Genomic DNA, 15,422 nt, shown 5'->3' with positions numbered 1-15,422 from the left:
TGCTGAAGAGAGAAGCAGAATGAAATGAAAATCGCTTATTGCCACGAGTAGGCTTCAAATGAAGTTACTGTGAAAAGCCCCTAGTCGCCACATTCTGCCATCTGTTCGGGGAGGCTGGTACAGGAATCGAACCGTGCTGCTGGCCTGCCTTGGTCTGCTATCAAAGACAGTGATTTAGCCCAGTGTGCTAAACCAGCACCAGCACCGCTACTTTAGTACACTGTCACAGTGTGTCACCACTGTCACAGCAACAAGGTGAACTGGGTAACCCACCCCCACATGTTAGTTGTTGTTGACGGATGGAGGGTTGTCATTCCAACCCAACAGCGCTGTGATGTGGCAGATCGGCCAGCAGGTGTCAGTAGCCTCAATGAAATGACAGCACCACAGACTGCCCACCCATTCCTGTATAATGAGGATGAACAGTCAAAACTTTATATTAATGGGCGTGGAGCAAGAGCACGAAGCGGAAATTACAAAGACGAATAAAGCATTTTAAAAATGCAACTTAAAAGTCAGGAAGGTTCGGCATCCGAATATATTACTTCGGCAAAATGTGTAATCAAAACTCTTTGCTGTCAACCTTTCAATGAATTGAGTGAGATGCTCAGATGTCAGTAATTCTCACAGAACCTTGTCGGGGGCTGGACCTTATATCCAGCTACCTGGGTCAAGCCTCTCTCTCCCCGAGTAGCTTTTACACACCTTCAATTTTATGCAATATTCTGGAAAAAGTAACCAACATGTGTGTTTTATTTTACAAATTCTGTTCAGAAGCAATACCTTATTCAAAAAGGGGTCTATAATGCTGCCTGCTCTCCATAAATGGACGCTCTGGTTTAAAGGCTTTGAAAATCACCATAAGTTTGGAATGTGGGGAATGTGTCAGTTTCCATGAACCTGCCCCCCTCCAGCCTTATTGCCTTTATTTGCTACTTTTACCAAATAAGGAGGCTGCCTCAATATTGATTGCCCATGTAAGGCGTTGCTTTCCTTTTTTCTGGATGAGCTGACGTCATGGTGATAATGAGACCGCTTTTAGTCCAAAGTCTCAGGCTCGAAACCCTCACTCTCGGCTTGAGGAGTGAAAGCAGCAAGTTGTGAGGGCGGGGGAAAATAAAATAAAAGTAAGTAACAGCAGCAGCATGTCGCTAACTGGCTCTTGTCATATCATGGCAACTTCTCTTTCTTATTTCTCAGTCGTGGTAATTAATTGGACACAATTTTTGTGTACCTGGATTACGAATGGGCTTTTCAAAAACTTAAAACTGACCTGGCTTTAATGTATTTGGAGGGTGATCTGTGAATGGTGAAGTAACAGATTTGATCTCACTGACAATACTGGTTTGCTAAATTTGTGTACTTCTTAACAAAAATGGAATTCGAATGGAACTTCTTAAACACCCTGTTGCAAATTGTTACTTTTGTCTACAGGTGCAGGTCTGTCCAGTAACTCTTTGGGGGGGGGGGGGGGGGGGAGAAGGGGAGAAGAAGCGTCTTTTAAGATTTTAATGTAACTGGTGAGGTAGTCTGTTTACTGTGCAGTAAGTGAGCGAGCGTTTGTAATGTTGGGTGTGGCTCGTTCTGAATCCTGTGGGACTCTTTGCAAGAAACAACAGTTGCTCTATTTCGGATGCTCTTGTTGGAAAGGATTTTTTTTTAAGATTGGCAACCCTATTGAAGTTTTTAAAATTAATTGAAACCTTTTTTAGATTTGCGCCGCTGAGACCTTTTTTATGTAGGGAACATATGAGGGCGAAATTGACTAGTGAATTGGCGAAAGTAACAACTTATGGAGTTTTAAAAAGTTTTAAATGGATCGATCAATAAATCCCATTCTGCAGTTGATATCAGTTTGCCAGAATATAGGCTAGTCCCCCTGACCTGACCAGAACACAGTGTTCATCTCACTGGTCCCATTGTTCTGAATGACCGATTTACCCCAATCCTCTAGGACAGGTGAGCTATTGCATCAAATATACCGCACTTGCAAATATAGGGTGCTACCTAAATTGTCAGTGGATTATTTTGTTCCTACTCCAACCCTTTTAAAAAATATCAAACTTAGCTGCCAATGTCCTGAGCCCCACTTGCCCTCCTCACTTGTGACTTACCTCACCACCCAGCCTGCCTTCCAGGACCCTGAATTTTAAGTCCTTTCTTATGCGATCTCCTCCAACCTTAAGGTGCAGCCCTGGACGAAATTTCAACTGGTCTCCCGTGCAGCTAGCCCCTCCCAGCGCTATAGTTCACCACTATATTCTCTGGAACTCTTTTTTTTCTTCTTTTTCTCTTCTCCCCCACCCTCTTGCCACATATCTCGACATCCCACAGTCTTTTAAGCAACTTTATTTTACTTTTTCATGCCTTGCATCATATGGGCTCCCGGTACCAGGGACCCGGGTTCGATTCCTGGCTTGGGTTGCTGTCTGTGTGGAGTCTGCATGTTGTTCCCGTGTCTTCGTGGGTTTACTCCTGTTTCCTCCCACAAGTCCCCGATAGACGTGCTGTTAGGTAATTTGGACATTCTGAATTCTCCCACTGTGTCCCCAAACAGTGTGGTGTGGTGTAGTGTGGCGACTAGGGACTTTTCACAGTAACTTCTTTTTTAAAAATAAATTTAGAGTACCTAATTAATTTTTCCAATTAAGGGGCAATTTAGCGTGGCCAATCCACCTACCCTGCTCGTTTTTTGGTTGTGGGGGCGAAACCCACGCAAGCACGGGGAGAATGTGCAAACTCCACACGGACAGTGACCCAGAGCCGGGAACAAACCTGAGACCTCGGTGCTGTGAGACAGCAGTGCTAACCACTGTGCCACCATGCTGCCCATTTTCACAGTAACTTCATTGCAGTGTTAATGCAACTTGTGACACTAAAATATTATTTTCTGTACAGATTGTGGCAATATTGTTAATGAAAATTGAACTTGTACGGTTAGATTTGAGTGTAATTACTTGCAAGTTGTGATGTTTGAAATTGGCAGGTCAGTTGAAAAACGGTGTAGTGAGACATTCTTATGTGGGCTTTTCAGCTGACTGGCTGATGTGAAGGTAGTTAAACCACACGACCTCGCGCTATGATTTTGTTGTGCGGAACTTGCTATTCGCCTCATTTGAGGGGATCAAAAGTGGGGGGGGGGGGGGCGGAACTGCCCTTGATGTGGAAAGGTGTTGGAGTGGGTACCAGACCATCTCAGTTATGCCATCTAGAGACAGCTTCAACAGCATTATGGAAGCTGAGAATGGATGGTTGAATCATCCGAAGTAGAGAGTGAGGTTTAGCAATTCTATACCCTTAAAATCTTGACAAAAACGTTTGATAATCTGTCTTAATGTCTCCTTGCGCGGCTTAGACTGGACACCCTGAAGTGCCTTGGGGAGTTTTGCTTCATTATAATTTGCCTGCTAGTTGATGATAAACTTGATGCTTTGACCAAAAATTGAAATAGATTAGCATCAGTCTTTTGCAGGAATGGCAACACTAGAAGTCAGAATGTCACAAATGTTCAACTGTTGCGGATTGGTGCTTTGAATATATTTACTAGTTGATCAGTTTCTTGTTCTGGAATCAACGGGTTCCTGGGCGACTGGTCCTCTATAAACAGCTGCCCGTGCTATCAAAGTGACTTTGTACTAAGACATTCGGCTGCATTGAATGTCAACTAGGAAACCTTGAGACGCATCCAAGGCCATCATAAACAAGCCATGCCATAAACTATAATCAAACCAGAGACAGGAAAAGGTTGAAGGCCATAATATTTACAATACTCCTCAACAAATGTTCTAAAATTAAAACATCTAGCATTGAGGACCAGCAGGGAGATTCTGCAGTACAGTAAAAAGTTTGTGACCCGGTTTAATTTGTCCCCTTGAACGATTTTTCTGTTAATTCAGAATATGGAAAGGCCCATTCAGACATGGGTGCCACCCAATATAGTTACCTAACCTTGTAATTCCCTACAAAATGCTTAGCTAGAAGAACATAACTTATCACTATCACAGATGAGCTGTGATGTTTCCTGTTAAAAGGATTGTTGTAATTATTTACCCTCTTTTTAAAAAAACTTTGTTTCCCCAGTTGAGGGGCAATTTTAGTCCCTACCCTGCACGTCTTTGCGTCATGGGTGGGTGGGGGGGAGAGACCCACGCAGACACGGAGCGAATGTGCAAACTCCACACGGACAATAACCCGGGGCCAGGATGGAACCCAGGTCCTCTGTGCTGTGAGGCAGCAGTGCTAACCACTGTGCTGCCCCCCCCCCCCCCATTGTAACTGTATGCCCATAGCTAGGTCAAATAATACCAGACTGAAAAGCAGCATCTCTAGTGTCAAGTAGAATTTCTGCCTCATACTTGTATGGGTTTACATTGGAAACCAATTTCTAATTAGGATGAGATCCTAAAACCCTCAAGAATGTGCTTCCTTCTGGTTGAATTCATTACTGTTTTAAGCTTAAATTGGGGGGGGGGGGGGGGGAGAGGAAGGGGCGAAATGAGATGTGAAACTCCCTTAGCATAGGGTAGAACTTTGTGGAAATCTCCTTTTTGTCAGTCGGTTCTGCTGACTTCCCATCAGAGAATCCTAATGGGTGGAATGGTAGCAGTGGTTAGCACTGTTGCTTCACTTCACCAGGGACCTGGGTTTGATTCCTGTCTTGGGTCGCTGTCTGGATGGAGTCTGCACGTTCTCCCCCTGTCGGCGTGGGTTTCCTCCGGGTGCTCCGGTTTCCTCCCACAGTCCAGAAAGACGTGCTTGTTAGATGAATTGGACATTCTGAATTCTCCTTCAAGTGCACCCAAACAGGTACTGTAGTGTGGCGACTAGGGGATTTTCACAGTAATTTAGTTGCAGTGTAAGCCTACTTATGACACACAAAATCTCGGCCTGTTTCATTGAGCAGAATTCTGCCAATTAATGTTAATGGGGGAAGTGGTCTTTTTGTATTCATAGAATCATAGAATTTACAGTGCAGAAGGAGGCCATTCGGCCCATCGAGTCTGGACCGGCTCTTGGAAAGAGCACCTTACCCAAGGTCAACACCTTCGCACCCATCCCCAAAACCCAGTAACCCCACCCAACGCTGAGGGCAATTTTGAACACTAAGGGCAATTTATCATGGCCAATCCACCTAACCTGCAGGATCAGATTGAACTGATGTGATCGTCCGTTTGGACTGTGGGAGGAAACCGGAGCACCCGGAGGAAACCCACGCACACACTGGGAGGATGTGCAGACTCTGCACAGACAGTGACCCAAGCCGGAATCGAACCTGGGATCCTGGAGCTGTGAAGCAGTTGTGCTAACCACAATGCTACCTATTGAAGGACAGTTTGTGGTAAATGCACCAGCCGACCCTTTGCCTTGCTATATTCCCACAGCTATAGCAAACGTGCCAAGTATGGTCTGATTGGAAGCTTCCACATTGCTACTTGTCCTCTCGTCAACTTCTAGGCTGGGAAGTATGTAAAGGGAACCCCTGGCCAATTGCCAGGTCAAGCGCATGTCGCAAAATACTCAGCTGGTGGGGCAGCATCTGTGTAGGTCAGAATGGGGGCCAATTAACATCTGAACATTCTGATGGATTGTTCCATGTCTCTAACTTGAGCCCTCGGCCGAGGCCAGCAATTCTGCTGCCTAAACGTTTTCAAACATTTTTATATTGGAACGTGTAGCTGACTGGGTTGTGGTATGGGGACTCCTCCCGTTCTCCATTGGCTGTTCTTTGTTCCCTGGAACAGCTTCAGTCTGTGAAGCTTTTGAAAAAGCTGAAACCTGTTCATACATTTTTAAAGGGACGTGATATCGAGGTGAGGATTTTGGACTCGCAAATGGGGCCTTCCACCTGCAGTAGGAATTTATCTTCCCGATGAGGGGTTTGCTTTGAGCGGTATATCCGCGTCCACTCCAAACTTTCAATGAAAACTGCTGTTGTTCGATCTAATAGAGCCTGCCTGCGGAGTGGAGTTCATTACAGCAACTGAGTTATCAGAGCATTTGACAGAAGTCTGGATGTTTTTACCCCACCCTCCATTTTATTAGTCAATTCAAATTCTTTCTCATTTCTCAAAGTGCAAGGGGTCTCAGTTTCTTTAACTGGGAGCTGTCCAATTCTGCACAGTTGGCTGCAGCAACCAGTGTGGAGGACACCCAAGGACCAAATTGAACCCTGGTGCCGTGAGGCAGCAGCACTAACCAGTGTTGTGCAATTGTTTAAACTGCAGCGATGAATAATTTCTGACCTTTCCGTGACCCACACCTCCCAAGTAAAATAACAAGCAGCTATTCATTTTTATCAAATGTTTTAACACCAGGATTAATTGGACTTGTGTAATACTTTCCACACTAGTGCCTTTAATAATCATGGGTCTGGTTAACACAGGATCATAAAACGGTTAGCTGTCCAAAAGGCCTTTCTACCCACTTCAACTGCTCCATCCTATCAAATGGCTGGAGCATGGCTTCTCTTCGCCATCCTGACTGAACGGTACTCCTGAATATTCACCCTCTCTCCATTCACATTTCACTAGTTTTGAGCTTTCACAGTTCAATTTAATCTAGCATTCAAAAGTATTTCCATAAACTTAAATATGTAATGCAGGAGACCCTGCCTCTGAGCTAGAAGCTGGAGGTTTGAGTCCCACTCCCAAGACTTGATGGCCATGGAAGGAGGTCCTCATGCTACCAAACCAGGTGGCACATCAACTTGCAAATCCTTCCAACATGGGAACACCTGGGATGGTCAGAGCGAGAGATTCCTGGTCAACCCAAGTAATGGAAAGATAGTTGGAGCCTCCACTCTCCGTAGCTTGGACTATGACGTGCATGTTGCCACAGCAACCCCACTATGTAGTGTAACAGTTTAATCATTAACTTGTGTGGGCGATTTTGTTTTGGCTAGACGGTTGATCCTACTGATTTTGTTGAAGAGAACTCTATAAAATGGAAGCATTTACTGCCTCTCAGCCCCAAGGATCCAGGTTCAATTCCAGCCTCTGGTGATAGTGTGGAAATTCCACACTTTCTCCCCACGTCTGCTTGGGTTTTCTCTGATGTGCAGGTTAGGTGGATTGACAATGCTAAATTGCCCTTTAGTGTCCAAAAGCTTAGCTGGAGTTGTTGCAGGGAGGGCTAGGATGCTCTTTGAGGGTCGGTGCAGACTTGATGGGCCCAATGGCCTTCTGAACTTTAGGGATTCTATGAATATTCAAACTGCTTTCTCACTTGCAATACCGTCGAAGGAAAATACATCCCACCACATGGTTGAATTACACGGGTTTCTCATTTTTTTTCCTGAATGCAATGCCTAACCATATCTTGATGTGGCAATTTGTTCAATACTGTACTTTGAAATAATTGGAATATTACATGCTGCTTTTCTGCATCAGGAATGTAGATGAAAAAGAACTAAATGTTAATCGTTTGTAAAAGTTCAACTATCTGTATCTAAGCAGTCATTGTCTAAATATCACCACATTGGCATATCGTAACAGCCAAATTCCATCCAAAATAGAACAACATTCTCAGCATGGGGCCATTTTATTACTAAGAAAATAAAATGTCTGCAATCTCTTGTGCTGATCCCATGGAGGGTGGGTGGTGTTTGAGTGGCTGTTTTCTATTTATTCAATTCATCGACTCTTTGAGCTTCCAGAGAATCTTTATTGGTAACTCTCTCTCTGCTTTTCTTTGGTTTTTGGATTCTTGGTCACCTGTTTCTCTACCAATCCTGCTGTTTGAATCTCCACTGCATCTTTCCATCTGCTCTCGGCCTCTTCCTGGAAGCCCAATCACTCTCTCCACCACATTTTCCCCCCTCGCTCTCCCTGAAATAAGATGAAAATCGCTTATTGTCACAAGTAGGCTTCAAATGAAGTTACTGTGAAAAGTACTGTGAAGTAGGCTTCAAATGAAGTTACTGTCGCCACATTCCGGCACCTGTTCGGGGAGGCTGGTACGGGAATTGAACCGTGCTGCTGGCCTGCCTTGCTCTGCTTTCAAAGCCAACGATTTAGCCCTGTGCTAAACCAGCCCCTGAAACGGATGGCCACATCAGTTCAATCTGATCCAGCCATCTTCCACTGGCACCAGTACTTGAAACTACTCCCTTTCCCCCCAGGTTTACACCTACAGCCTTTGCACCTTCACCAACTTAATGACGTTGCGAGTTTAAGCCCCACTTGAGCACATGTAAAGGATCCCATAGAATGTCTGCCAAATGCTGCTTCTGGTCTGGACTTGCCTTTTTGTGTCCTGCATGCAAATTGGATTTTGCATTTTTCCTACCAAACTGGTCTAGTGATATGTGATTAGGGTACTCGGCCCCAAGACTCACGGTTTAATTGGTAACACTCTTGCCTCTGAATCACAAGATTCCAGGTTTGAGTTCCACTCCAGGGCTTGTGCACTAGATGAGGCCCTCCCTCCATTGCAGCACATGGGGAGCACTGCTCTGTCAGAAGCGCTGTCCTTTTTTAATGAGATGTTGAACTTGGACCCTATGCCTGCTCGGGATGTAAAAGATTTCATGCCCTACTTTCAAGGAAGTTACCTCTGGTCTCCTGGCCAATATTTATCCTTCTATTGACATTAAGAAACATATTATCTGGTCATTATCACTGCTGTTTGTGGGAGAGTTTATGCTGTGTACCCATTGGCTGTTCTATTTACTGCATTGCAACGGTGGCTTCTTTTGAGACATTTGGTGCTCATTGGAAAGATTTTTTTAAAAAAACTTTTCTTCCCAGTAATAGTCCCTAACTCTCCCCAAATCTGTCACAGGTATTACTTAACTGATAAAGATGGCCAATCCAGGACCTTATTATGGATTTAGTCGGGACATTCGGAATAAGATCGAGAAGAAGTATGAACCTGAACTGGAGGAGCGGTTAGTGGAGTGGATTGTTGCTCAGTGTGGAGCTGGTGTGGGTCGACCTGAGCCTGGGAGATCTGGTTTCCAACTTTGGCTTAAGGATGGCACAGTGAGTATCCTTTTTCTTTTAAGGAAGGATTGATCCAAGTTTGAAGCTGACCAAAGCCTCTGGTTTGGTTCCATTTTGTCAGAAAAATGCGACAAAGTTGGTGCATTTTTGTAGTAATGCCATCTGGATTTACATCTCCAATGGTTGGGTGAACACACCTTGTGTAGGCAATTAAACATGCAGTGTTGCTGATAGCTGTACAGCCTTTTGGAGGCAAGACTGAGGGAGAATGCCAACAGCAAAGTGGTCTCTTGCTGATGTTCCTGATTTAATTCTATTATAGAACATAGAACAGTACAGCACAGAACAGGCCCTTCGGCCCTCAATGTTGTGCCGAGCCATGATCACCCTACTCAAACCCACGTATCCACCCTATACCCGTAACCCAACAACCCCCCCCCCCCCCCCCCCCCCCCCCCCCTTAACCTTACTTTTATTAGGACACTACGGGCAATTTAGCATGGCCAATCCACCTAACCCACACATCCCCGGACCGTGGGAGGAAACCGGAGCACCCGGAGGAAACCCACGCAAACAGGTTGTCGTGTGATCCTGTCCCCAATCCAGATTCTGTTGAACCTGGCTGTCATGGCAAGTGGCTACAATACCAATCCCCCAAAATGTCTCAACTGTAGAGTGAAAATGATGCAGATGTTACATGTTGTATCACTTCTGGGCTAAAACCAGAGGATTGGGAATGCTCCCAGCCATTGATATATTCCAACATTGGATCAGTTTTTGGAAACAAAGGAATCAGTGCAGAGGTAGAAAACTGGCCACTATCTTGCTGACTGGTGTGTGAACCATGTGGCCTATTGCTCCTAGTTGTGTAATAATCCAGTATCGGGGAGGGATTCTGACCAATTAACATGGGATTAAATTCTCTCGTTGGTAATGGAATTTAAATTTTGGGCCCAACACTCCATTTCAGAAGCAGACTGCTGGGTGTCTGCTATTGCTCTATACCTGTGCCGCGATTGGGTATGACAACATCACCTGAAGTGCTTCTTCTTCTGTTGCAGATACTGAGCCAACTGATTAACAGTCTCTATTCAGAGGACAAGAAACCCATTAAGAAGATTCAAGACACTGACAAGGCTTTTAAACAAATGGAACAGGTGTCCCGATTTTTGACAGCCGCTGAGGCGTATGGAGTCAACAAAACTGACATCTTCCAGACTGTGGATCTGTGGGAATGTATGTAAACCTATTAATGGAGCTTTTTGAGGTCAGGGCCACCATTTTCAGTGCTGGGTGTAGTGACCGTTTGTAAGCATCTCTTAAATTTTTAATTGGCATTTTAGATGCCAGAACTTGGTGGACGGGGTCTCGGCAACAGTGGTGACTGAAGTTTGACTGTTTTATTTAATATACCTCTCCCTTCCCATTTTAAAGTGATCTTTGAGGCATTGTAAATGATCAGTTGACATGTCTTGGCTACACCAGTAAAATTACAAGAACCAGCACAATTGGCCAGTGGTTTGGAAGGTAAAGTGCAAAAATATTTTTCAGGTGACTGCAGCTGGCAGTGGGTTTAATTAGTGCCTAGCCTGCAAAACCACAACTGGGTTTTAAAGAATTGAAAATTAATTTAAATAAAGCATGGAGAAATATTTGGGTGCAAATGTTGTACAGCATAAATGCTATTGTCCCTTGTACTAATAGCCACCTCAACAGAAACATGCTGGGCATAATTTCCTGTTTGGGCACATATGGCAGGGTCTTTCCTCAATGCCCACAGTGCCAGGAATGACCCCCGCTATCAAATAGGACTCATCTATTTTTTTTCTAAGCCTTGGTGAGGAACGTCCCAAATGGGTACCCTGGCTCTGATTGCCTGGGAGCACCTCCCCCCCCTCTAAGTCCACGTTTGTGTGGTGTGAGCCAGTGCTAAACGGCACCGTGGAGAGGATTCCCAGCCTTCGGAGAATTGGGCGCAGACGTATTTAAATATGCAGATCTGGATCACTCCCAGTGAGGACGCGATCCAGATCGCAACATCTCGTTGGATCTCCTGAGGTATTCCGAGTGTCGCAAATCTCACGAGATTTAACCGCCTCGTCGAATCCGAGTCAGAGGCCATTCGATCGTGCCCATTGTAATTTGGTGCTAGCTTCCACAGCAATTCGTGCTGGCCCCTTTTTGGGTGAACATCTAGGCTGGTTTTTGTTATGTTGGCTTGTAGATCCTGTAGTGACGGACTGAACAATCTTCAGTGAATGCATTTCAATTTGTTTTTCCGCCCTTGCAGCGAAGGATATGGCTGCTGTTCAGAGAACCCTCATGGCTTTGGGAAGCATTGCAGTAACAAGAAATGATGGACATTATCATGGTGATATGAATTGGTTCCACAAGTGAGTAGCATGTCTATAAAAGTCATATTAATACAAGCATGGTTGGGTTTCCTTGATGGCTATAAACCCAGATCATGACTGGTTGAGGGAGCAAATAGTTGACTTAAAGTGTAGCAATGGGATTTGACCAACTAGAATCCTCATATTTGAGAGGCTTTGTTGGCAATAAAATCTGACCCGGTGTGTATTAATAAAGATTGATGTACTTTGGTGTGGAAATCCTTTGATCAGATTGCCGGGTTGAATTTATTCTATTCAACACATCTGTGGCTGTACAAGTTACCCGGGACAAAAAGCATGTGCTACTCTCATCACAGTGGGGACTAGGCTACAGTAAGTACATCTGTAGGAGTAAAGTAAACGTAGGACAAAGAAAGACAAAACAAAGAACAAAGAAAATTACAGCACGGGAACAGCCCCTTCGGCCCTCCCAGCCTGCGCCGATCCAGATCCTTTATCTAAACCTGTCTCCTATTTTCCAAGGTCTAAAGAACAAGGAGGAGCAGGCATAGGCCATTTAGCCCTCGCAACTGCTCTGCCATTATGGTAATGGCTGATTTATGCAACTTGGTAACCTGCTTTCTCTTTCTCAACCCCCCCCCCCCCCCCCCCCCCCCCCCCCCCCAACATATCCTTTGATCCCTTTCGCCCCAAGAGATTTATCTAGCTCCTTCTTGAAAACATAAAAGTTGTTTTGGCTTCAACTGCTTTCTATGATGGCAAATTCCACAGGCCCACTACTCCCAGTAGAAAATTCTCCTCATCTCCCTAAATGGTTTACCCAGTACCCTTGGACTGAAAATCCCCTGCCATCTGGAATATTCTTCCTGCATCTACCCTACCCTATCTAGTCCAGTTAGTTACTGAGGTCCCTCCCCCTACCTCATTCTTCCAAACTCCGTCGCATATAATCCTAACCAACTCAATCTGTCCTCGTACACAAATCCCTGTCCCCTACCATCCCAGGAATCAGTCGGGACTTCTTTTATAGCGAGGACATCCTCTGATAAGGAGACCAAAACTACACACACTATTCCAGGTGTGGTCACCAAGGACCATGTATAATTACAGGACCTGGGCCTCTCTCTATGAAAGCCAACCAATCATTTATTGCCTTTACATATTGCTGCACTGCATGCTTGCTTTCAGCAAACGCCAGATCTCGTTGTGCATTCTCCCTCTCCCTCAATTTAAGCCAATCGGATAATCTGCCTTCTACTGTGGGCAACCTCCTATTTATCACCATTATATTGCGTTTGCCCATTCACTCAACTTGGCCCAAATCACGTGCCATGTAATGCTTGCAACAGGGTGAGCCCAACCTCCAAGCCACTAACTGTTCTGCCAACTCATTCCAAAATTCAAACTTTAATCATCTTCTCACTTATTATTTTAGTCGGCAAGGGCGACCAGATAATCCAAATCGGTGAGTGGATCATTGAGTAGCCTGTTTAGAGATGTTGGTTGTAAACTTGTAGATAGATTTTTGTCTGTTATCCTTTATTGAATTGCAATTTAGCGTGGCCAGTCCACCTAACCCTGTACATCTTTTGGGTTGTGTGGGGGGTGAGACCCCCACAGACGCGGAGGGAATGTGCAAACTCCACAAGGACAGTGACCCGGGTCCTCAGTGCTGTGAGGCAGCAGTGCTAACCACTGTGCCGCCCCTACTTCACCTGATCTTCACCTGATGAAGGAGCTGCGCTCCAAAAGCTAGTGATTCCAAACAAACCTGCTGGACTTTAACCTGGTGTTGTAAGACTTTTTACTGTGCTCACCCCAGTCCAACATCTCCACATCATGGCTACGAATCTTGTCATCTTAAATATGTGACTGTACAATTCTCTGCATTCTTAGTTTACAAATAAAACGGCTGGGCCTAACCAGAAGATACAACAGCATATTCCATGGATTTATCTCAATGCCTCGTACACTTGTCCTGTACAGTGTTCAGCCTTAATTCAACAATATTAACATTCCCCAGTTAACCTGGTCTTCTCCCACCTCTCAGTATCATCCAGGCATGTAGAAACCTATGCATTGGTGCTCGACAGATGACTGGGGGGGTGCGGTTGGGGGGGGGGGGGGGGGGGGGGGGGGCATGCAGAAATCTTTGCGTTTGAGGCACAAATCCTCTGGGTGGGAGGAATCATTTTTTGCCTTGGCTAAATTCTAATCCAAGTGGTGGGCGGGAGAAGCTCCTATGCAATAGACAGTGACTTTGTGGATATAGGTGTTCGGAAGAATTTGTGAAGGCACACTTGTTCTGCACCTCAGTTACTTGTGGACTTCAAATCAGCATGAGGGAATCATGCCCCCCCCCCCCCTCCCCCTCCCCAATGCTTTTACTGAATCCAATTTACTTAAAGCACTTTTGAAATTGTTCAGAACAATTGCATGGACCTGGGCGAGCTGTTGGGATTGTACCTTGTGGATTCTGCACAGTGTGCATGGTGGAGGTGGATTCGGCACAGGGTGCCTGGTGGAGGTGGATTCTGCCCAAGGGTGCCATGTTCACATCAGCCAGATGACTAACTTGCTGTTCCGCTTGCTTGGAATTTCAGGAAAGCACAAGAGAACAAGCGCGAGTTCACAGATGAGCAGCTGGCTCAGGGCAAGAGCATCATCGGCCTCCAGATGGGAAGCAATCAGGGAGCGTCGCAGGCTGGAATGGTTGGCTATGGACAAAGCCGACAGATCATTAGCTAAAAAACAACAGTCATTGAATCCTCTCTCTGTAAAGCATGATTTTTACCATTTCAAAGTCCACAAGCCCAAACAGCCCATAACACTAAACATTCAATTGTGATGTAGACAAGTAATGGTTATTTATTATTTTGGCAGTTTCTTTTAAAGTCGTCTGTTTTATTCTCCTACCCCCCCCCCCCCCCCCCCCCCCCCATTCCCCCGCCTCCCCCGGATGTGGGCTGTAATTTGGAATGACTACAGAGAAAAACTATATACATAACCCACCCTGATAGCTGCCACGGTCTGCATGTCACATTGCAAACTTGTAATTTCAAACATGGTTGTGGAATTGTGTAAAGAGCATGTTGGAAAGGTTTATCATTTCGTACGGCTTAACCAGCCTGCTTTACTTTTTTTTTTAATTATTACTTTGTCACTGTCAGTCTACTTGGCTAGTAAAGAAATAGTGTACATTTTCAAAAATGAAGTTTGAAACAATTTGAAAAGACATGTTTGGAATAATTGAGCATACAAGAGGATTGAATGATTTCTGTAAATGGCCAAAGGGAATAGCCACTCCAATGATATTCCTATTCTTTAAACTTCCTTTGCTGCTCACCTTTTGCATTCAATGAGTTGCCCTCCAATTATCCCCTCGTTCTCATCATTACCATTCACACCGCACTGTTGTGGGGAATGTTTATTGTTGGCAAATTTTAATTTCCAAACAAAACTATTAGAAGTTGAGAAATAACTTGCACAAGAAGGAAAACAACAAAACTTGCACCCCTGCAACACTGCTAATCTGTCGGGAGCAATGAATGGGTGTAGTTAGTAGAGTTGATCTGCAATTTTTAAAAAAGCAGATTGTCTTAAGGACTCGTATGATCGGATTTCTGAAACAAATGTTCAAATGTCCCTACTGAGAATTACTGTTTCAAGTATGTTGTACATTAATTTTTTGTTAAACAAAAATTCTGAATCATTTAGCCCTTAATTTTGTGTATTTTTTTTTGTTTGCTTTGTCATTTTGAAACCATAACAACTTAATAAAAGTTTTTGAGATGGAGAATTGTTGGCATCTTTTGTTAATCAAGTGGTGACTTTTATCTTGCTATATACAACCAAATTGGGCATAACCAGCGAGGCTGTTTGTATCCAAGATTGGAGGAAGATGAGGAATTATTGAATCACCCAGCACCAATCTCTAATGGAAACTTCACTGCGGATTTTCTTTCTTGCTCCTCACAGCAGGATTTAACAAGTTGACAATCGGATGACAGTACTGATTTGAAGGATAGATTAGCCAGGACTAGACACCATAGATATGTCCACCTGAAAGATGGCGCTTCTGCCAGGGCAGTGCCAAGAGTTGGTCTAGAAAAACCTTCCGACACAG

At 44.6% G+C, this 15,422-nt stretch overlaps 1 protein-coding gene across 1 annotated transcript; it reads left to right on the top strand.

Moving 5' to 3' along the window:
- Nucleotides 1-992: 992 nt before the first annotated feature.
- On the top strand, nt 993-15,095 carry tagln (transgelin). Its single transcript, XM_038779573.1, has 5 exons — nt 993-1,127; nt 8,782-8,981; nt 10,004-10,178; nt 11,233-11,335; nt 13,900-15,095. The coding sequence occupies exons 2-5, from the start codon at nt 8,802-8,804 to the stop codon at nt 14,042-14,044; spliced, it is 603 nt and encodes a 200-aa protein (XP_038635501.1). The 5' UTR covers nt 993-1,127; nt 8,782-8,801; the 3' UTR covers nt 14,045-15,095.
- The last annotated feature ends 327 nt before the right edge of the window (nt 15,096-15,422 follow it).

The sequence above is a fragment of the Scyliorhinus canicula genome, chromosome 19 (assembly GCF_902713615.1).
Source record: "Scyliorhinus canicula chromosome 19, sScyCan1.1, whole genome shotgun sequence".
Classification (NCBI taxonomy): domain Eukaryota; kingdom Metazoa; phylum Chordata; class Chondrichthyes; order Carcharhiniformes; family Scyliorhinidae; genus Scyliorhinus; species Scyliorhinus canicula.
Note: the sequence above shows the minus strand (reverse complement) of the source record. Positions and strands in the feature narration are given on the sequence as shown.